This window comes from Hypanus sabinus, chromosome 1 (genome assembly GCF_030144855.1).
Source record: "Hypanus sabinus isolate sHypSab1 chromosome 1, sHypSab1.hap1, whole genome shotgun sequence".
NCBI classification, from domain to species: Eukaryota; Metazoa; Chordata; class Chondrichthyes; order Myliobatiformes; family Dasyatidae; genus Hypanus; species Hypanus sabinus.
Window position 1 is genome coordinate 179,996,947 of NC_082706.1, and position 19,478 is coordinate 180,016,424.

Below are 19,478 nucleotides of genomic sequence, written 5' to 3' on the forward strand. Positions count from 1 at the left end.
TGTCTTAGTCTATTACTGAAAGTGCTCCTCTCTTCAGTCAAACTGGCATGCAGAGGGTGAGAAGCATTGTCCAGAATTGTCAGGATTTTCCGTAGGGTCCTTTGTTCTACCACAGCCTCCAGTGTGTCCAGTTTGACTCCTATAACAGAGCCAAACTTTCTAATCAGTTTATTGAGCCCGTTGGCATCACCTGTGTGAATGCTATCACCCCAGCACACCACCACATAGAAGATTGTACTGGCAACAACAGAGTGGTGGAACATGTGAAGGAGAGGCCTGCATACTCCAAAGGACCTCAGTCTCCTCAGGAAGTAGAGGTGACTCTGGCCCTTCTAGTACACAACCTCTGTGTTGGTGCTCCACTCAAGTGCACCCTCAGGTAGATGCAGATCCTCACCACATCCATGTCCTCACCATCAGTAATAACAGAGTGCAGTGCAGACTTAGTCTTCCTAAAAAGCCCATCACCATCTCCTTTGTCTTACTGATGTTGAGCTGCTGATGATTCAGCTTGCGCCATTTGACAAAATCCTCCACCAGAGCTCTATATTCATCCTCCCGTCTCCCTGTATACACACAGCTATTATTGAGTCATCAGAGAATTTCTGCAGATGACGTGCAAAAGATGACAATTCTCTTCACCTTACCTGCCCATCACTTCCCTCTGGTGCCTCTCCTCCTTCCCTTTCTTCCATGGTCCACTCTCCTCTCCTATCAGATTCCTCCTCTTCAGCTTTTTACCTTGACTAGCTGTCACCTCCCACCTGTTCACTTCATTCACCCGCACCTCACCTGGCTTCACCTACCTGTTGGTACTCCTTCCCCTCCCCCACCTTCATATTTTGGCTTCTTTTCCCTTTCCTTTCCAATCCTGATAAAGGGCCTCAGCACGAGATTTCGGCTGTTTATTTCTCTCCACGGATGCTGCCTCCAGCATTTTATGTGTATTGCTCTGGATTTCCAGCATCTTGAAAATGTCATTGGTCACCTTTAGTGGAAATCCCAGTGACAGCAGTGTATTGATATAGTGAATGTCTGGTATATTTGGACCTGTAACAGGGTCACCATTACTGCTGAGTGCTACAAAATTAGAAATCTTGAAAATGGTGATGCAAAGAAAAACTGCAAAAGCAAAAATTGTTTTTTGAAAAACTGTAGCAGCTCTCTTTCACAATGGGAAAAAAAAGATTAATATATCAATTATAGTTTATCAAAACTGGCAGCAGGTCTTTATGTGCTAGATACAGTAGACAAGAGAATGCACAGTTAAATGAAGATAGGAATATTAAACGACTTCAAAGTTCAAAATAAATTTTATTATCAAGGTACATATATATCACCATTTGCAACCCTGAGATTCATTTTGCTGTGCACAATATATAACCAAATTGTTCAAATTGTTGAATTTTATAAATAATTGAGCCACATTAGGCTACAGGGTACTATATCATTGGTTTCCCAAGGTGACTGCAGGTTAATTGCCCTTTGCAGTTTATTAGATTCAATGCACCTTACATCCTTTTTTATAGTTTGAGACTTAAGTATGTCATTCGATTGGTCAGAAGACATCCTTCCTTGTGGGTAAATAGCATGCATCACTAAAGCTATATTGAATGGGAGGGTAAAATCAATTTCCCTTTCCAATCCATAAATATTCCTCTGTGAGAAACAAAACAGGCAGCATAAAGTCGTGTTAAAATGTATAATTTTTGTGTGTGTAAATTTGCTTACTGTTATATTTCCACCTCCGGATGTTCTCACTGAAATAACTAATCATTTGCCATTCCTAAACTTGATCCAAAGAGATTTATTTGATTGCTTGTCTGTTTAAAGTGATACAAGAGTTCATGGAAATTCCAAAACTTCTTTGACAAAGGCTATAGTTGTTGGGTGTCAATTACATTTTCCAGCCTGAAATCTGCAGATTATGTTAAGTACATGTATCAAAGGATGGTGAATGGAACAGGGATGCAGATCAACTCTGACCTAATTGAATAATAAAACAGGCTCAACTACCTGCTTTATATTGTAGCAGTATGACATTTTCTCAGTTTTATTACTGCCATATCTCCTGTCTTGTCTCTATCTCTTCTGGAAGTTTTATATTAATTATTGATTCTGCCTCAGCCACAGTTATTGTGAATTTTAATCATGGATCCAATAATCTCCTGCTGACTGCCTCGCTGTTTGCCTGAATTCAATGGGCACTCACCCGCTCTAATTGATATACTGTGGGAGGAACTTCGAGTTGACCCTCTGTGCCAAGTGTCCTTCAGTAGAATGAGGCAGCTCACATGCAGAAACTTGGCCTGGGGTGATGCATCCTGCAGCCCTGCCCCAGAAAGGCCTGAGCACCACTTCACAACTCACTACTGTGACTTATTCTTAAGTAACTCTGATGATCAAATATGCTTCAATAAGTAAACAAGTAAAAAAATAATAATTTTTAAGGAGTTATAATGTCTGAGAAATTAATATCATTAATTTAAAAAGTTGAAGTAAATTATTTACTAAGCTCTTTACTCAGAATCAGTGAGTTAGGTTTACACAATGACGACTGGAGTTAAGCTCTGGGTACACCTCACTTTGCGCTCTTCTGCTCAGTACATTTCAGTGCAGACCAGATTCAGTTAAGAGTCCAGTGGTGAGGGGGCAATCAATGTATTTGCACCTGACTCCTAACTAGATTTTTACTTTCACTTTTAAATGCACAGTCATGAAAGTCAGATACAGGCCATACAGCAAAGAGGAGAAGGCTGGTGATATCCCACAGATCTGAAGCAGGGGGAAATGGTCCAGTCCAAAAACACCCTGGGCAGGATTTGGCAGCAAAAATAGCAATGTTAAAGAATAAATTGTGAGCAAGCAGGCACAATATAACTGCTGTCCCATTGCTCAGCCATGCCTTTGTAAAGCCTTGCTAGAATGGTAGGGCTTCCAAGAAAAGTACATTTTTAGTAACAGCCAAACAGCCTCTTCGACACAGAAAAGTAACAATCTCTCATTTGATCACACTTCGATCATTGCTCGAGATTTTTAAAAAATCCTTGATTTTCTATTACGGTTGCCCCTTTTCCTTTTGCCTATGTTGAATTAACTATTCTAAGTAATACTTCCTTTTGCATTCTCAATGACACACAAATCTGATTAGAAAGCACAGCTTTACTCAGCACTATGCAAATGAAATTAAACATGGTAATTGTATCTGATCCCAGCTCCTCCTCTAGCAGTACATTCCAACTATCAATCACTCTTTGTGTAAAATAGATTTGAACCCCTCTAATCCTCTTTAAAACTCCTTCCTCTCACCTTAAACTTTTGGCCTCTTGATAGCCTGACCATTGGGAAAAGATTTGGACAATTAACACTATTCTCCCCATTACTAAAGTCCTCCAATTCAGATGACTTCCTGTAGTGTGGTGACCCCAAGTGCACAGAATATCCAATTATAGCATAACTAGTGTTTTGTAAAGTTACAACATCATGATTCTTGTATTCTTGATGCACCATCAATAACTCTCGGAGACAGGAGGTGAACGATACGCTTTTATTAGCAGCAAACGAGACCACGACATCCTAGAGACTGAAGGAGGAGCAGTGCCTCCAATCGCCTTTATACAGGAGTCTGTGGGAGGAGCCACAGGAGCAGTCAGCAGAGGGGTGTGTCCAGACAGCTATACATAGTTTACCACAATTCTATGTTTTGATCTATGAAAATTAAGCATGCTCAATGTCTTTCTCACCCTTATCAACGTGTATGGCTATCATGTTGCCAGTGCAGGATTAAACTGCCAACCTGCTTAACTCTTCTGGATAAGTCTTCTTACATGACTGAGCTGTTTAATCCCACACTAAATGAAAATATATGGAATCACAAATGTATTCCAGGATATAATTTCTTGTTAGAATAGCATAGCAATTAGAATTTGATGAGCTTTTGTTGCTTCTGCCATGTCGCACTGTAAACTTTCACTGCTCTGATAATGTAATAGGGAATCTGGTTTTTAATATTACTGGTCCAAGGGTTTTTTTCTAGGTCTAGAGTACTGAGACACCATATGCCTAATACCCTTGTAAAGGTTGTCCTTATGTGAAATCAGCTTCAGGGACAGAGGTTCCTAACCTGGGGTCTACAGACCGCTTTGTTAATGGAAAAGATCAATGGCAGAGGTTGGGAACCTCTGCTCTAAGACTTCCTTCAAATGTTTATGAAGGTGTCTGCTCTTTCCTTCTGGAAAACCAGTATTACTGTGTTGGGTTTGACTTCATTCTAAGCAGGTCCAAAGTTTCCTGAAATTCTTGGCCATTGCTTTTATTACATTTTGGGTGTTAGGTGAGTCAGGTGCTTGTGCTTTATGTTAACCATAGTAACTGTGTTTCCCTTAGACAAAATACTTCCAGTTCTACTCTCTGGTCTCTTGGTGAGTCAAGTTACAAGAATATTCCTGATCTACATACAATGTGGTCATTCACCATGTTGACAATGAACTTTAGCTTGAAAATAAACAATTATTGTAGTAACTCCTGTGGTAAGCCCAAATAATTATATGTACCAACATCATGGCTCTTGGCTCAGAATCTCTATAGCTCACTTCCTGTAAAGAGTCAATGATAATGGACAAGGTAACTTCTGCTCTCCAGGCTCCGGTAATGGAGCACGTTCTTAAGTCAACTAGCTTCTGCTCAAGTTGCTGCTTCATTATAATCCTGCAGCAGTCAGAGCAATATTTTAATAAAGGAAGTAAAGTGTTTGATATTTCCAGGGACATGAAAGATGGCTAAAATGAAAAGAAAGGCTTTAGCAGCACTGATTATAGTTCCTGTTATAAGGCTGTAGGCCATAAGACATTGGAGCAGAATTATACCATTCAACCCAGCGAGTCTGTTCTGCCATTCTGTCGTGGTTGATACATTATCCCTCTCAACCCCATTCTCCCTGCTTTTTTCTCATAATCTTTGACACCCTTACTAATGAAAAATCTATCTCCACTTTAAACATACCCAATGACTTGATCTCCACAGTCAACTCTTCCTGATCTCTATTCCAAAGGAATGTCCTTGTATTCTGAGGCTATGCACTCTGGTCTTAGACTTCCCCACTAAGGAGACCAGGAGACTTGTTGTCCATATCCATTCTATCTGGGCCTTTCAACATTCAATAGGTTTCAATAATAACACATCTCGTGCACTACTAATTGTTTACTACTCAAATTTATCAAGTAGTGAGAAGGAGATATAGGAACAAATTTCCAGGTAACCTAGAGAATGGTGCAAGCAATTAACACACACTGCTAATGAGGGAATTTGATTATTGTAATTTGTAACAGAATAAAGAGCAAATAAAGGGATAATTCCTGAAATATGTGTGAGGAAAATACCCTTGTCTTTTATGTTCCCAGCCCAACAAGGTAGACCGTGTCTTGGTGGGAGAAGAATGAAATAGTTATAGAAATGACAAGGGAAAATCAAAGATGGTACCATTGAAATTGATAAAAGCTAATTTTACTTGACAAAAATAAATCTTGAACAGGTAGATTTGAATCATATTGGCAAATAAACTATTAAATGGCAAAATGGGAGCTTTTGAAAGAGCAGGTACATACTAATTTAGTGGTGGAGTCAGGATGTGTTGGTGTGGGAACTGAGGGGGAGGAAGGAGTCCAAAGATGGTATTCCCTGCATGATTAAATATCAACTAAAAGAGGAAAGAACTTGGTTTTCTAAATGGTATACTGGAGAACCAAAAAGAATGAAACACAAAGCAAAAGTGAAAAATGCAGATAAGCGGGACAGAGAGTTGCCAGAATAGATTGGCTGCTAACCTAAAAAATGAACTAAGAATCTTTTACAAGCACATACATAACAGAATGATTTTCAGAGATAGGATTGGATCAATTAGAGATCAAAGGTGAAATATCCTTCTGGAGCCAGAAAGCCTGGCTGAGATACAAGTAAGAATACTGCATGCATCTTTACCGGGGATGAGAGCTCTGCCAATGTTGCAATATCTGTTCCAACAGCAGTTTAGTGCAGAGCTCATTTAGCACATTAAGTAGAAAATTACATCGCACTGCTTTACAGCCGAGTATTATTTCCAGTGATACATTAGTATGACATGACATTCACATCAGGTTGGCTTATATAATCTAATTGATTACCTGTGCAAACAATGAGTGAACGTACATTAAAAAGTAAAAGGAATAACACATGTAATTTATTATAAATTCTTAGCTTCATAACAGCAATTACATCCTGAAGGATTGAGTGCCTTTTCAGAATTTACATATTCAATTTTAAAAGAAAGACTTCTGGTCAGCAAGTGGAATTAGACTTATTTTTCATTCTTATCCTTCGGTGTATTTGCGATTCATGAGTTCTAACTAGTTAACGACTAAAGGGCCGAAGATTTTATGTTTAATTTAAAATGAAAAAGAAAACTGCAATGCAGTATTACATCCAATATTTATCAACTGACCTTAACTATTTAAGGCTAATGGTTTTATTCTGCTAACAGTGGAAGATGTTAGTTTTGTAGTTTTCAAATGTATTTCTGATGGCAGTTCATTTTTTTAACTTGTTATTTAATGGCTCTGGGCAGGCATGAAGAAGAAATGGCTGGTACAGAAAGTGTATGTGATACTATTATGAATTCCACAATCTATTTTAGTGAAAAATAATCATTGGATATTTACATTAAAGTCTGCACAGCTGTGAACTGCCTTCTATTTTGCAGCATTTAGGAAAAAGAAAAAATTATTTTAATAAAATTAATTATTTTTAGATGGTAAATAGAACCTTACATTTCTGGTGGTTAAACAACACTCATTGAAATAGTGCACTAAGCTAACGGTTTTCTCTGGATAACATCAGTTCAGAGTGTGGATTATCATCTTTACATTCCCTTCCATTTTGAGATCATTGATCTCCAGTTAGCTGCGACTGTGTTCATCCGACAGTTTCAAGATGCAGAGAATATTTGCACAAGAATCCTTATTGGAAATATCCTTATGATCAAAGGTTGGATTTAGGGGGTAATATGACCTTATTACCTGTTTTTAAGTGAAAAAATAGTAGCATTTTAGACTACACGTGATGGACTTAAAAGGTAGTTGCAAAATATTCTGGCATTACAGCAAGCTCAGATCTTGTATTGTAATCAGACAAAATCACCTGTCAACAGCAGGATTTGTTCCAGCTTGTTGAAAAGGAAATCTTAATCAATGTTAAATTAACAATTAAGAAGGCTGGTGCCGTGGAGCCTATTTTCTTTCCGTCTGAATATATTAAAAATGTTTTAAGAAAAAGTGTCCCAATTTGCCTTTATTTAATTTTGAAATCAATATTCAATGATTACTTTGGAATTATGTAATCCTGACTTATGCTTAGCAATTAAAACTATTTAGTTAACATATTTTATCAATTCATGCCAATTTTGATTCATTTGTGTGTGGTGGTTTTGGAGGCATTGTTTATTATTAGTGGAAATTGCAGTGATTTTAATTTCTACATTTTGAAAGATGTGAATTTCAAATTGAGTGTTAATTAGCTCTAATGTATGATCACCAGACTTGTTCTGGACTTGGCTGTGTGCTATTATGTTTGTCATTTATTTGGTTAATATAGAAAATACTTCTGAACATCAATCATAAGAAGTACTCTAAAGGGGGTATGTTACAAATATACCCCCTGACAAGGAAAGTCAAAGACCAGCATAAAAGTATAAGAGAGGACATATAATGTAGCAAAAATTAGTGGGAAGTTAGAGGATTGGGAAGATTTTAAAAACCAATAGAAGACAACTTAAAAACAATAAGGAGAGAAAAGATGAAATTTGCTAATAATATAAAAGAGGATGAACAAAAGTTTTTACAGATATATAAAGAGCTAAAGAGAGGTGAGAGTGGTTATCTCTCCACTGGAAAATGATACTGGAGAGATACCAAGGGGAAACAAAGAAATGGTGGGTGAACTTAAGTCTTTTTCACCAGTCTTCACTGTAGAAACCACTAGCTGTGTGCCAGAAATTCAACAGTGTCAAGGGGGAGAAGTCAGTATAGTTGTTATGACTAAGGAGAAGGTGCTTAGAAAGCTATAAAGTCTAAAGGTAGATAAGTCACTTGGATGAGATGGACTGGGTCTGAAGGAGGTAGTTAATGAGACCATGGAGGCATTAGCAGTGATCTTTAGAAAATCACTAGACTCTGGAATGGTTCTGTGAGGACTGGAAAATTGCAAAAGTCACTCCACTCTTTGAGAAGGGAGAGAGGCAGAAGAAAAGAAATTGTAGGCCAGTTAGCCTGACTTCAGTGGTTGGGGAGATGATGAAGTCTATTGTGAAGGATGGCGTTTCAAGACACTTGAAAGCACATGATAAAGTAGATTTCAAATCTGTTGGCATTCTTGGAGAAAGTAACAGGCAGGATAGACAAAAGAGAGCCAGTGAATGTTGTTTACTTGGAATTTCAGAAATTCTTTGACAAGGGGCCACACATGAGGCTGATAAACAAGATAAGAGCCCCTGGTATTGTAGGAAAGATACTAGCATGGAAAGAAGATTGGGTAAAAAAGTGGCAGATGGAATACAGTGTGGGGAAGTGTATGGTCTTGCAATTTGGTAGAAGGAGTACAGGCGTAGACTATTTTCGAAATGGGGAAAGTTTTAAAAATCAAGTGTACAAAGGGACTTGAGGCCGGCTATTCAATTTTCCCTAAGTTTTCCCTAGCTTTCTTCTGTATATTTTATTGTTCACTTGTGTTTTTGAGGGTGATTAATCCTCTTAGAACCATAAAACATTACAGCACAGAAACAGGCCTTTTGGCCCTTCTTGGCTGTGCTGAACCATTTTTCTGCCTAGTCTCACTGACTTGCACCTGGACCATATCCCTCCATACACCTCTCATCCACGTACCTGTCCAAGATTTTCTTAAATGTTAAAAGTGAGTCCGCATTTACAACTTCATCTGGCAGCTCATTCCACACTCCCACCACTCTCTGTGTGAAGAAGCACCCCACAGATGTTCCCTTTAAACTTTTCCCCCTTCACCTTTAACCCATGTCCTCTGTTTTTTTTACTCCCCAGCCTCAGTGGAAAAAGCCTGCTTGCATTCACTCTATCTATGCCCTTCGTAATTTTATATATCTCTAACAAGTCTCCCCTCATTCTTCTATGCTCCAGGGAATAAAGTCCTATTTATTTAATTTTTATTTCCTATTTATTGAAATTAAGGTTCCTTAAAATATATGTTTTTATTTTTCATACTACCTTTTATGGTACTATTGTATTGAGTTTAATATGTCTAACAAGTCAACAACTCCACTATCATTGTATCGTAAGTTAACCAGGACAGTTCATGATGACCTGGATCCTTTTTTCATCTAGCAGTTGTTAAATTTTCATGCATCTGCCAATATCGTAATAAAATATCATTCTCTTTAGTTCTATATGCTTTACTTAGTTAGATTAAGTACTTTTGTTCAACCCTTGGTTGTTTGGATAGAGTGAAAATTTAGACCTGCACCCCCCGCAATCCTGCGCCCATTTTCCGCACCCGAAGGAGGAAGTGTCCGGCAGGTAAAGCAATTTGTTGTTCCCCACCCCCCGTCACCACCCTCAAATCCCGTGTAGCATGGAGATATTTGCAGGTTCTTATGGTTGGAAGGGATTACCGGATTTCCAGCATCAGCAAATTTTCTCATGTTTGTGAATTTTCATTATTGTTGTACTGATATAAATCCAAACCAATAGTATAGTGGTGCATTTTAAGGGAACTGGAGTTAATATACCATACAGTTAAAACAATCAAGCAATGATTAAGGCAGTACTTTCATGAAAATAGAATACATGGAATCTTGGTGTATTATGTGACGTGGGAACAAAATTATGTGTTTATTGTATTATTTAGAAAGTAATCATTGCTCAGAATGGAGCTCCACATGTACTTGATAAGCAATATCATTAGAGGTGGCAAATAATATTAAGGTTTGTGGCTGAAGAGCTGTAGTTCTGCTGTAGTCATTTTAGAGAAAGGAATTAAAAGCAAACTGTTGTATAATGCACGTGCACCGATTGAAATGCTCAAGTAGTTTTCTTACTGAGAGAGAACTGACCAGATTGTGGACCAGAATTGTGGCATATCAATGTTTTGCTCACCTTTTCTTACCAACATTTGGAATATGAGACAACACAGTGTTAGACATTAGGTAGAAGTTGGTAAATGGGAAACAAATTAAACATTGTCTTGAACCGTTTCTGTATTGTTGTCTCCAGTACACCAAGCTATAACTATGCTCCGAATATGGACAAGCATTGGATAATGCAATTCACAGGGGCAATGAGGCCCATCCATATGGAGTTCACCAACATTCTTCAGAGAAAGCGGCTGCAGACACTTATGTCAGTGGATGACTCTGTAAACAGGGTAAGGGTCACTGTTGAATCATTTAATGGCAAGAAGCAAACAATGGTTTTCCCACAAGCACTTCAATGAAAATGCAGTAAAGTAAGTTTTTCTTGCAATATTTTTCTTTCTATTTTACTACTAGTCAAAGTTATACTAAGACACCTTGCACTATGATTTAGATATTTCAGATGCTTGCAGAGACTGGGGAACTGGAGAACACCTACGTCATCTACACTGCAGATCATGGCTACCACATTGGCCAATTTGGACTGGTAAAAGGAAAATCAATGCCATATGACTTTGATATCCGGGTTCCCTTCTTTGTTCGTGGACCAAATGTGGAGCCAGGGTCAATGTAAGGGATTATTTCTAGAATTTTCAAGTTTACTGGAAGTAGTTGAGAATGACAATTTTTATTGTTGACGTACTCATAACCCACTAACTAGCACTTTGACAGAGCATTGTCTGTGATGCAGCTGTAGCACTCTGTAATGATAATGGCTGACAAGTTTATCAGAAATATGACATAACATCCTCAAAAACAAACAGCAGGCACTTGTAGGGAAACCTTGAACAAAGGAAATATAACTTAAAAATAGGGAAGTCCATGAAAATATGATACTACAGAGCTATGAAAATTGCATCTTCATGAAAACATATTCTCTGCTATTTTACAGCCAGTTACTTGATTCACAAAGTAAAGAAAATGTATCCAATAGGTAAATCCAACTGGAATGTTGTTTTATTTGGCAGTATACATGCACATGGTTGAACGACAATAAATGAACTAAATTCAGCAAAATATTCATGAATACTGCATGAAACAATGCTGGTATGTAATCACCTGCTAAGCACAGTAATTCATGAAGTTTAATAAGATGTCAAAAGGGTAAATTTACTCTCCATAAAAATCAGAATCGTCTTTCAAAAAGGAGACAAAATTCAAAAAACTGACACCAGGAAACAGAATATATATGAAAAAATTACCAAGAAAATATTTCCAAGCGATGCTACTTTAATTTGAATTTCAAAAGTAGCAAAATCAGATACATCTATAGCATGGGTCATAGAAACATAGAAAATAGGTGCAGGAGTAGGCCATTCGGCCCTTGAAGCCTGCACCGCCATTCAGTATGATCATGGCTGATCATCCAACTCAGAACCCTGTACCTGTTGTCTCTCCATACCCCCTGATCCCTTTAGCCAGAAGGGCCATATCTAACTTCCTCTTAAATATAGACAATTAACCGGCCTCAACTGTTTCCTGTGGCAGAGAATTCCACAGATTCACCACTTTCTGTGTGAAGAAGTTTTTCCTCATCTCGGTCCTAAAAGGCTTCCCCTTTATCCTTAAACTGTGACCCCTCGTTCTGGACTTCCCCAACATCGGAAACAACCTTCCTGCATCTAGCCTGTCCAATCCCTTTAGAATTTTATACGTTTCAATAAGATCCCCCCCCCAATCTTCTAAATTCCAGTGAGTATAAGCCTAATCGATCCAGTCTTTCTTCATATGAAAGTCCTGTCATCCCAGGAATCAATCTGGTGAATTGAATAGTCTAATTGCAGCAAAGTCTGGAATTTAAATGAATGAAAAGATCGCCAAGTGTTCAGTATAGGAATCTCATCATCAGAAAATAGAATCAGTAATGACTTGGCAACAACCTCATAGGAGCCTGTCATTTTGGTCAGAACTTCGATTTCCTGCTGGTAAAATGTAGTCATGTGAAATGTAACAGATACTCTATTGATTATTGATTCAGTGGAAGAAAGTGACACTAGAGAGCCATTAACAGTTATAAAAATTAGAATGTTTTAAAAAACATGGTAAAATTTTCATCTCCATCTGCACTTAATAATCTTGGATTTGACAGTTACTTTAGGGCAAGCATGTGGTCATTTGGGTCTACCATCACTATTTGTGAGTACCAAATACTATCCTTTCTCCTGTTTGGAGTTGCAGTGGAGTAGAACAAAATGTGGTGGAATGCAGTTCAAGGAGAAGGCAATCTATACAAGAACTTTTGACAGGGATAAATTTAGAAAGCAGATTTTTATTCCTCATTTCTAAAACCCTTGTGCCAAAGCCTAGTGTAGTTCTGTGGTCATGTCACAAACCAGCTTGGGAGTTTTCCTTTTGATTAATATTTGTGCTCACTTCTGTCCCTTCTGCTCAATGTCATGACTGTCACTATGGAATGATTCATTGAGAGCTGAAAGTCCTTCAGTAACTTGTCCAATGAATCATTTGCTATTTGTGAATCTAGATTTTATCAGCAGTTTCTTCAGTCAGGCATGTTGTAGCTAAGCCAAAACTCCCCCAGGTCCTCATCATCAACAATCCATACATAACAAGCATAAGCAGGAACCCTAGCTCAGAAGTCCACTTCAGCTCCAGAATACTCAAGCAAATATAATGAACCAGCCGAGATCAGTTATATACCATTTTCTCCATCAACATAACCTGAAGTAAAGAAGTAGTTAGATTTAGAGGATATGAAATGGATAAAGAGTAACAGAGTCTAAAATAGTAATAAGGAAAACCTTTTGAGCAAATGAAAGCAAATAAAGAGGCAAGTGAAAAAAAAAACAGCAATTCAATACGTGAAAGGAAAGGAAATACTGGGGAATATGAACATGTCTACAGCTGGCGGAAGTCAAGAGGGAAATGATTTTGAAGTTTTGCCAGAATCCTTGGAAATGGAATAGTCACCGAAGGGCAGAGAAGGAAAAATAGAAGAAAGGTAGTCAATAAAAACATTTTCAGCCATTGAAAAGACAAACAGTAAAAGCCAATTTCTTTAAAGGGGGAAAATGGAAATTAGGGAGCAATTTACCAGAGACACTGAGGAAATTTAGTACAGTATTCCTCCATTGCTTTATTAGAGAATAGACATTGAAATAGAGATGATCCTTGCCCCAAGAAGAGCTCAGTGCCCCCAGTGCAGTGGTCAGGAAGAAAAAATAATAATCAGATTTAGCCAGGGCATTCCTGGGATCCCAGCATCTTCTTTGATTTGTGTTTTACTCATTATTTCCCAGAGTTCAACCATCCTGTTGATTGGAGGATTCAAATTAGAATGCAGACAGAAAAAATTGGGAGCAGAAGTGAGACATTGTGACTTTCGAGCCAGAAATCCATTTAATATGATCATGCCTGATCTAGTCTGACTTGCCTTAACATTTATGCTAGTTTCCCATAACCCTCAATTACTCAATCTGTCATTCATATATACAGTATATATTTCAACAGATTTGTTAAGCAAGACTTCCCCTTAAGGAAATCACACTGACTATGGCCTATTTTACAATGTACCTCCAAACATCTTCCCAACCACTGAGGTCAAGCTAACTGGCCTATAATTTCCTTTCTACTTCCTCCCTCCCTTCTTGAAGAGTGGAGTGACATCTGCAGTTTAGCAGTCCTCCAGAACCATGCCAGAATCTAGTGATTCTTGTAAGATCATCGCTAATACCTCCACAATCTCTTCAGCTACCTGTCAGTCCATGGCCTCCTCTTCCGCCATGATAAGTTCACTCTCAGGGTGGAGGAGCAGGACCTCATATTCCGTCGAGGTAGCCTCCAACTAGATGGCATGAAAATTGATTTCTCCTTCCTGTAATTTTTCCCTTCCTTTTCCTTCTTCTATTCTCCACTCAGTTCTCTCATCTCTTCTCCTCACCTGCCAGTCACCTACCCTTGGTGCCCCTCCTTCTTCCCTTTCTCCCATGATCCACCCTGCCCCATCAAATTCCTTCTTCTTCAGCTCTTTGCCTTTTCCACCTTTTCCTATCTCCTCTCAGCTTTTCCCTTCATTCCTATCCTCCCACCCACCTGGCTTCACCTATTACCTTCTAGCTTGTCCTCCTTCTCACCACCTTTTCATTCTGGCATCATCCGCTTTCCTTTCCAGTCCTGATGAAGGGTCTCGGTCTGAAACATCAATTCTTTATTCATTTCCATAAATGCTGCCTAATCTGCTGAGATCCTGTGGATTTTATGTGTGTTTTCCTGGATTTCCAGCATCTGCAGAATCTCTTATGTTTATGACTTCTTAACCAGTTGGACCTAGAGTGCAGTAAATGTAGAGCCTCATAAAAGTGTAATGTGACAAGCCTGCAGCCACCGCAGATCTCCCTGCTCCCTTTCGCTGGCACTAATCCTGGATGTGAGGCACATGCAGGGTTCTTTTTGATCCTGGAACAGAAACATCCAACATGCCCGGGCTGCACAGGAGCGTAGCTCTATCTCAGTGCAAGTGCTGAGTGTAGGCCATTAGGAAGTCTATCACAATAACTTCTTTGAAAAGGAATTTTGATTTTGAACGGGAAAAAAAATGAGAGGCAGGGAAATTTAACCACAGGAAGTTGCTTCAGGTGGAGAACATATAATCTATAAATTGTTCTATTTGAAATTATGTTTCTTCAATAAAATAAGCATATGTGACTGTTTTGACAGTTTGTAGGCTCATCTTTATTATGCTCATTTGGAGATTAATTCGTTAAAACTGAAGTGCAAGTGTACAGGCATTTAAAGAAATTGCTTAATTTAATGCATTTTTTCATCTGTGGTTGTATTTACTTCAACAGCATTCCTCAACTGGTTCTGAATATTGACCTCGCTCCGACCATCCTAGATATCGCTGGCCTCGATATTCCAGCAGACATGGATGGCAAATCTATCCTGAAATTACTGGAGCCTGAAAAGCCAGGAAATAGGTGAGCTGAGATGACTGAACCCTACACTTGGACAAACATTGCATTAAATTGGAAGTGAGAGAGACATATTGGAAATACAGAGTTTCAGGGTGAGGCTGAGGCCTCCGTCAGTCAGAGTTGACTATGGAAGTTGCGACCTAGCAGTCTGGAAATGCAAGCCCGGGGCACTACGATATGGAGAGCAAGCTTTTGCCCATGTAGCAAGCTCCCCCTCTCCTTGCACCTGTGATGAACCCAAAGGAACAGCAGAGATCAATACAGTTTGGTACCAGAAGTGTCACAGGAGTTGCCAGTCAGCATAGAACTCAATGTAGGACTGCCTTAGGGACGTCAGCTCTAGATTTTTCCCTCAGAGTTTACCCCCGAAGCCTTCCTCATGAGTGGGTTTTGCTGCAAGGAAGGTTTGAAATTAGTGTTTTTCTTCCAGCAGCCAACTATGGCTGACGAGCCCCATCTGCCCAAAGCAACTGGTTTTAAGGTGCCAGTAACCCTCCTTTTCCCCTTATCCCATCAGTAGAAATGGATCCACTGGGCTTAGTAGCTGAGCCACTGATGAAGACCAGGAGCTGGACCTGGTTGTGAGGCGTTATTTGAGGCTTACGCCATTTGGAGCGTTTAATGAGTAATGGGAGCTTGTCCTCAATACCATTGCTGGCTATAACAACCTTAAGGATATTCAGAGTAACACACAAAATGACAGAGGAACTCAGCAGTTCAGGCAGCATTTATGGAAGGGAATAAAGAGTCGACACTATGGGCTGACTCCTGACTTATGGACAGAAATTGAAGGAGGAACATGTAGGTTTTCAAATTTTTCTTTGTAAAACTTGCAGCAAAACTGACAGAACAACATTATACAAATTAATAGGGCCCTGATGGAAAACTGATCTTTTGCAAACAAGTTTTGTTATAATAGTGTCTTTGTGCTGAATTTTGGACCAGTGACAAGGATGCAGGATCACTGTACTCTGCACATGATTCAAGATGCTGCCATTACACCGATGATCAAATGTATCACGTTGTCATGGGAGCCCACTGGAACAAACTAACACTAGACCATATGTCTTCTCTTGTCGTCACCCCACCTCCGTTTCTTCACACTTCCACAATAAACTTTATACAGACGTTGCCATGGTGAGGGTACTTTTAAGAATCCAAATTGCTTCCAAATGGTCGGTATGAGAATGACATGGCAACTCCAACTTCTTTGGACTGCCACCAACAATTAATAGTCAATTGTTTTAACAAATGAGTAAAAGCTGAAAATCGCAAATGACTTTCCTTTTGGGAGTTTTGTCAGTTTGGCAGATATTTGAGTTACCTGATTTGGTTCAAGTGTTACAAGCAGCACTGGAAGAAAGTATATAAACCTAATTTTAGTCATTAGTACCTAACATGCAATATGTCTTTTCCAGATTTCGTTCAAATAAAAGGGCCAGAATCTGGCGTGACACATTCCTTATTGAGAGAGGGTAAGTAATTTTGCGCCAAAATTTAACACAGTGTGTTCTGCATGTTTTTTTTTCCAGTTTTCATAAAGAGATACCTGTTCGGAGACAGTGTTTTGGATGGCAAGGGTAGCTTTTTCACAAAAATCTATCCTTTGGTGATTTTCTGACTTTTAGTTGCATTGAACCTGGTAGTTATAATATTCATCAGTTTCACACAAAGATGAATGTCGTGGATATGACTCTGCTTTGACAATAGAACTTCCTCGGGATTTGTTAATCTGCAGTTGTCATGATTCTAGATAGTTATGTACCCACATCAGTGTAACTTTCTTGAGGAAAATTATTCAGTGAATTTTGGAATTTATTGATATAGCAGATAATTTATCAAAAACGTCCAGTAGCTTAAATTAAAGAAACTACATTAGCCAGGAAATTGCATCAGACTTTTTTTTCTAAAAGAGGGCCTATGTTATGAGCAAACACAAGGAAATCTGCAGATGCTGGAAATTCAAACAACACACGCAAAATGTTGGTGGAACACAGCAGGCCAGGCAGCATCTGTAAGGAGAAACACTTTCGACGTTTCAGGCCGAGACCCTTCGTCAGGACTAACCAAAAGGAAAGATAGTACGAGATTTGAAAGTAGAGGGGGGAGGGGGAAATGCGAAATGATAGGAGAAGACCGGAGGGGGTGGGATGAAGCTAAGAGCTGGAAAGGTGATTGGCGAAAGTGATACAGAGCTGGAAAAGGGAAAGGATCATGGGACGGGAGGCCTCAGGAGAAAGAAAAGGTGGTGGGGGGAGCACCAGAGGGAGATGGAGAACAGGCAAACAACTAAATATGTCAGGCATGAGGTAAGAAGGGGAGGAGGGGCATTAACGGAAGTTAGAGAAGTCAATGTTTATGCCATCAGGTTGGAGGCTACCCAGCCGGTATATAAGGTGTTGTTCCTCCAACCTGAGTTTGGATTCATTTTGACAGTAGAGGGGCTTCCCTTCGTCCACCATCAACTCTGCTCTCAAACGCATCTCTCCCATTTCCCGCACATCTGCCCTCACCCCATCCACCTGCCACCCCACTCAGGATAGGGTTCCCCTTGTCCTCACCTACCACCCCACCAGCCTCCAGATCCAACGTATAATTCTCCATAACTTCCGCCACCTCCAACGGGATCCCACTACCAAGACATCTTTCCCTCCCCTCCTTTCTGCTTTTCACAGGGATCGCTCCCTACGCGACTCCCTTGTCCACTCGTCCCCCCCATCCCTTCCCACCGATCTCCCTCCTGGCAACCTTGTAAACGGAACAAGTGCTACACCTGCCCTTACACTTCCTCCCTCACCACCATTCAGGGCCCCAGACAGTCCTTCCAGGTGAGGCGACACTTCACCTGTGAGTCGGCTGGTGTGGTATACTGTGTCCGGTGCTCCCGGTGTCGCCTTTTATATATTGGTGAGACCCAACACAGACTGGGAGACCGTTTCGCTAAACACCTACGCTCAGTCCGCCAGAAAAAGCAGGATCTCCCAATGGCCACACATTGTAATTCCACGTCCCATTCCCATTCTGATATGTCTATCCATGGCCTCCTGTACTGTCAAAATGAAGCCACACTCAGGTTGGAGGAACAACACCTTATATACTGGCTAGGTAGCCTCCAACCTGATGGCATGAACATTGACTTTTCTAACTTCCGTTAATGCCCCTCCTCCCCTTCTTACCCCATCCTTGACATATTTAGTTGTTTGCCTGTTCTCCATCTCCCTCTGGTGCTTTCCCCCACCTCCTTTCTTTCTCCCGAGGCCTCCCGTCCCATGATCCTTTCCCTTCTCCAGCTCTGTATCACTTTCGCCAATCACCTTTCCAGCTCTTAGCTTCATCCCACCCCCTCCGGTCTTCTCCTATCATTTCGCATTTCCCCCTCCCCCCACTACTTTAAAATCTTGTACTATCTTTCCTTTCGGTTAGTCCTGATGAAGGGACTCGGCCTGAAACGTCGACAGTGCTTCTCCCTATCGATGCTGCCTGGCCTGCTGTGCTCCATCAGCATTTTGCCTATGTTATGATATATTCTTCAGGTGGAAATGAACCATATATGCATACCAATAATAGTATACCCATGAATTTCAGGCTGCAGATTGGAGAATCCAGCTAGCCTGTCAAGAAAGGTTCCCAAACACCTCAGAATTGAGACTGTGTTGCCATTTTAGGTGTTCTCTTGCAGAGGTGTAGGTCAGTGCCCCCCAACCTCTGGGCCACGGAGCAATACCGGGCCGCGGAGCATGTTGGGGTGCAGCGGTAGGCGGAACGCACCCAGCACATCTTTAAGAAAAAAGCTGAAATAAACAAGCTAATTAATTAGGTGCCACCCGGCATGTAAATGTCAGCCCAGATCAGATTCTTAAAGATATGCTGGGTGCGTTCCACCTACCGCTGCACCCCCACACGCTTCGCGGCCTGGTGTTGGTCTGCGGCCCGGGGGTTGAGGACCACTGTGATATGTAATGTGGTTAAGAAAACATATGAGATGCTCACTTTCATTAATTAGGGTATTGAATATAGAGCAGGAAGGTCATGGGGGAGATAGATAGGGTAAATAGAAAGTAAGAGGCTTTTTTTTCCCCAATAGTAGGAACGTCTAAACCATGAGAACATGAGAGATAAGAAGTTAAAAAGGGACATGAATGAGCAACTTTCTCACAAAGATTCTGGAATTCTGGAAGCGTTCTCTCTCATAGATATTCTCATAGCATCTAGACAACTACTTGAATTTCCAAGGCATAGAAGGCCATGAACCTAAAGTAGGTAAATGGGATAGAACAGCATAGAGTGGCAGACACATGGTGGGCCAAAAGTCCTGATTCTCTGTTGTGTGACTCTATAATTCTTTTTTGATTTGGTTTCTG

The 19,478-nt window shown here is 40.1% G+C and overlaps 1 protein-coding gene across 10 annotated transcripts in view; it reads left to right on the forward strand.

The window, feature by feature from the left end:
- The window catches only part of sulf1 (sulfatase 1), a 367,408-nt gene that overhangs the window by 279,139 nt on the left and 68,791 nt on the right, over positions 1–19,478 (forward strand). For all 10 annotated transcript variants that reach the window (XM_059982554.1, XM_059982537.1, XM_059982579.1 and 7 more), the window contains 4 exons: positions 10,269–10,419; positions 10,581–10,756; positions 14,992–15,120; positions 16,536–16,592. In XM_059982554.1, coding sequence (XP_059838537.1) covers positions 10,269–10,419; positions 10,581–10,756; positions 14,992–15,120; positions 16,536–16,592 — 513 coding nt within the window. The remainder of the gene's footprint in view (positions 1–10,268; positions 10,420–10,580; positions 10,757–14,991; positions 15,121–16,535; positions 16,593–19,478) is intronic.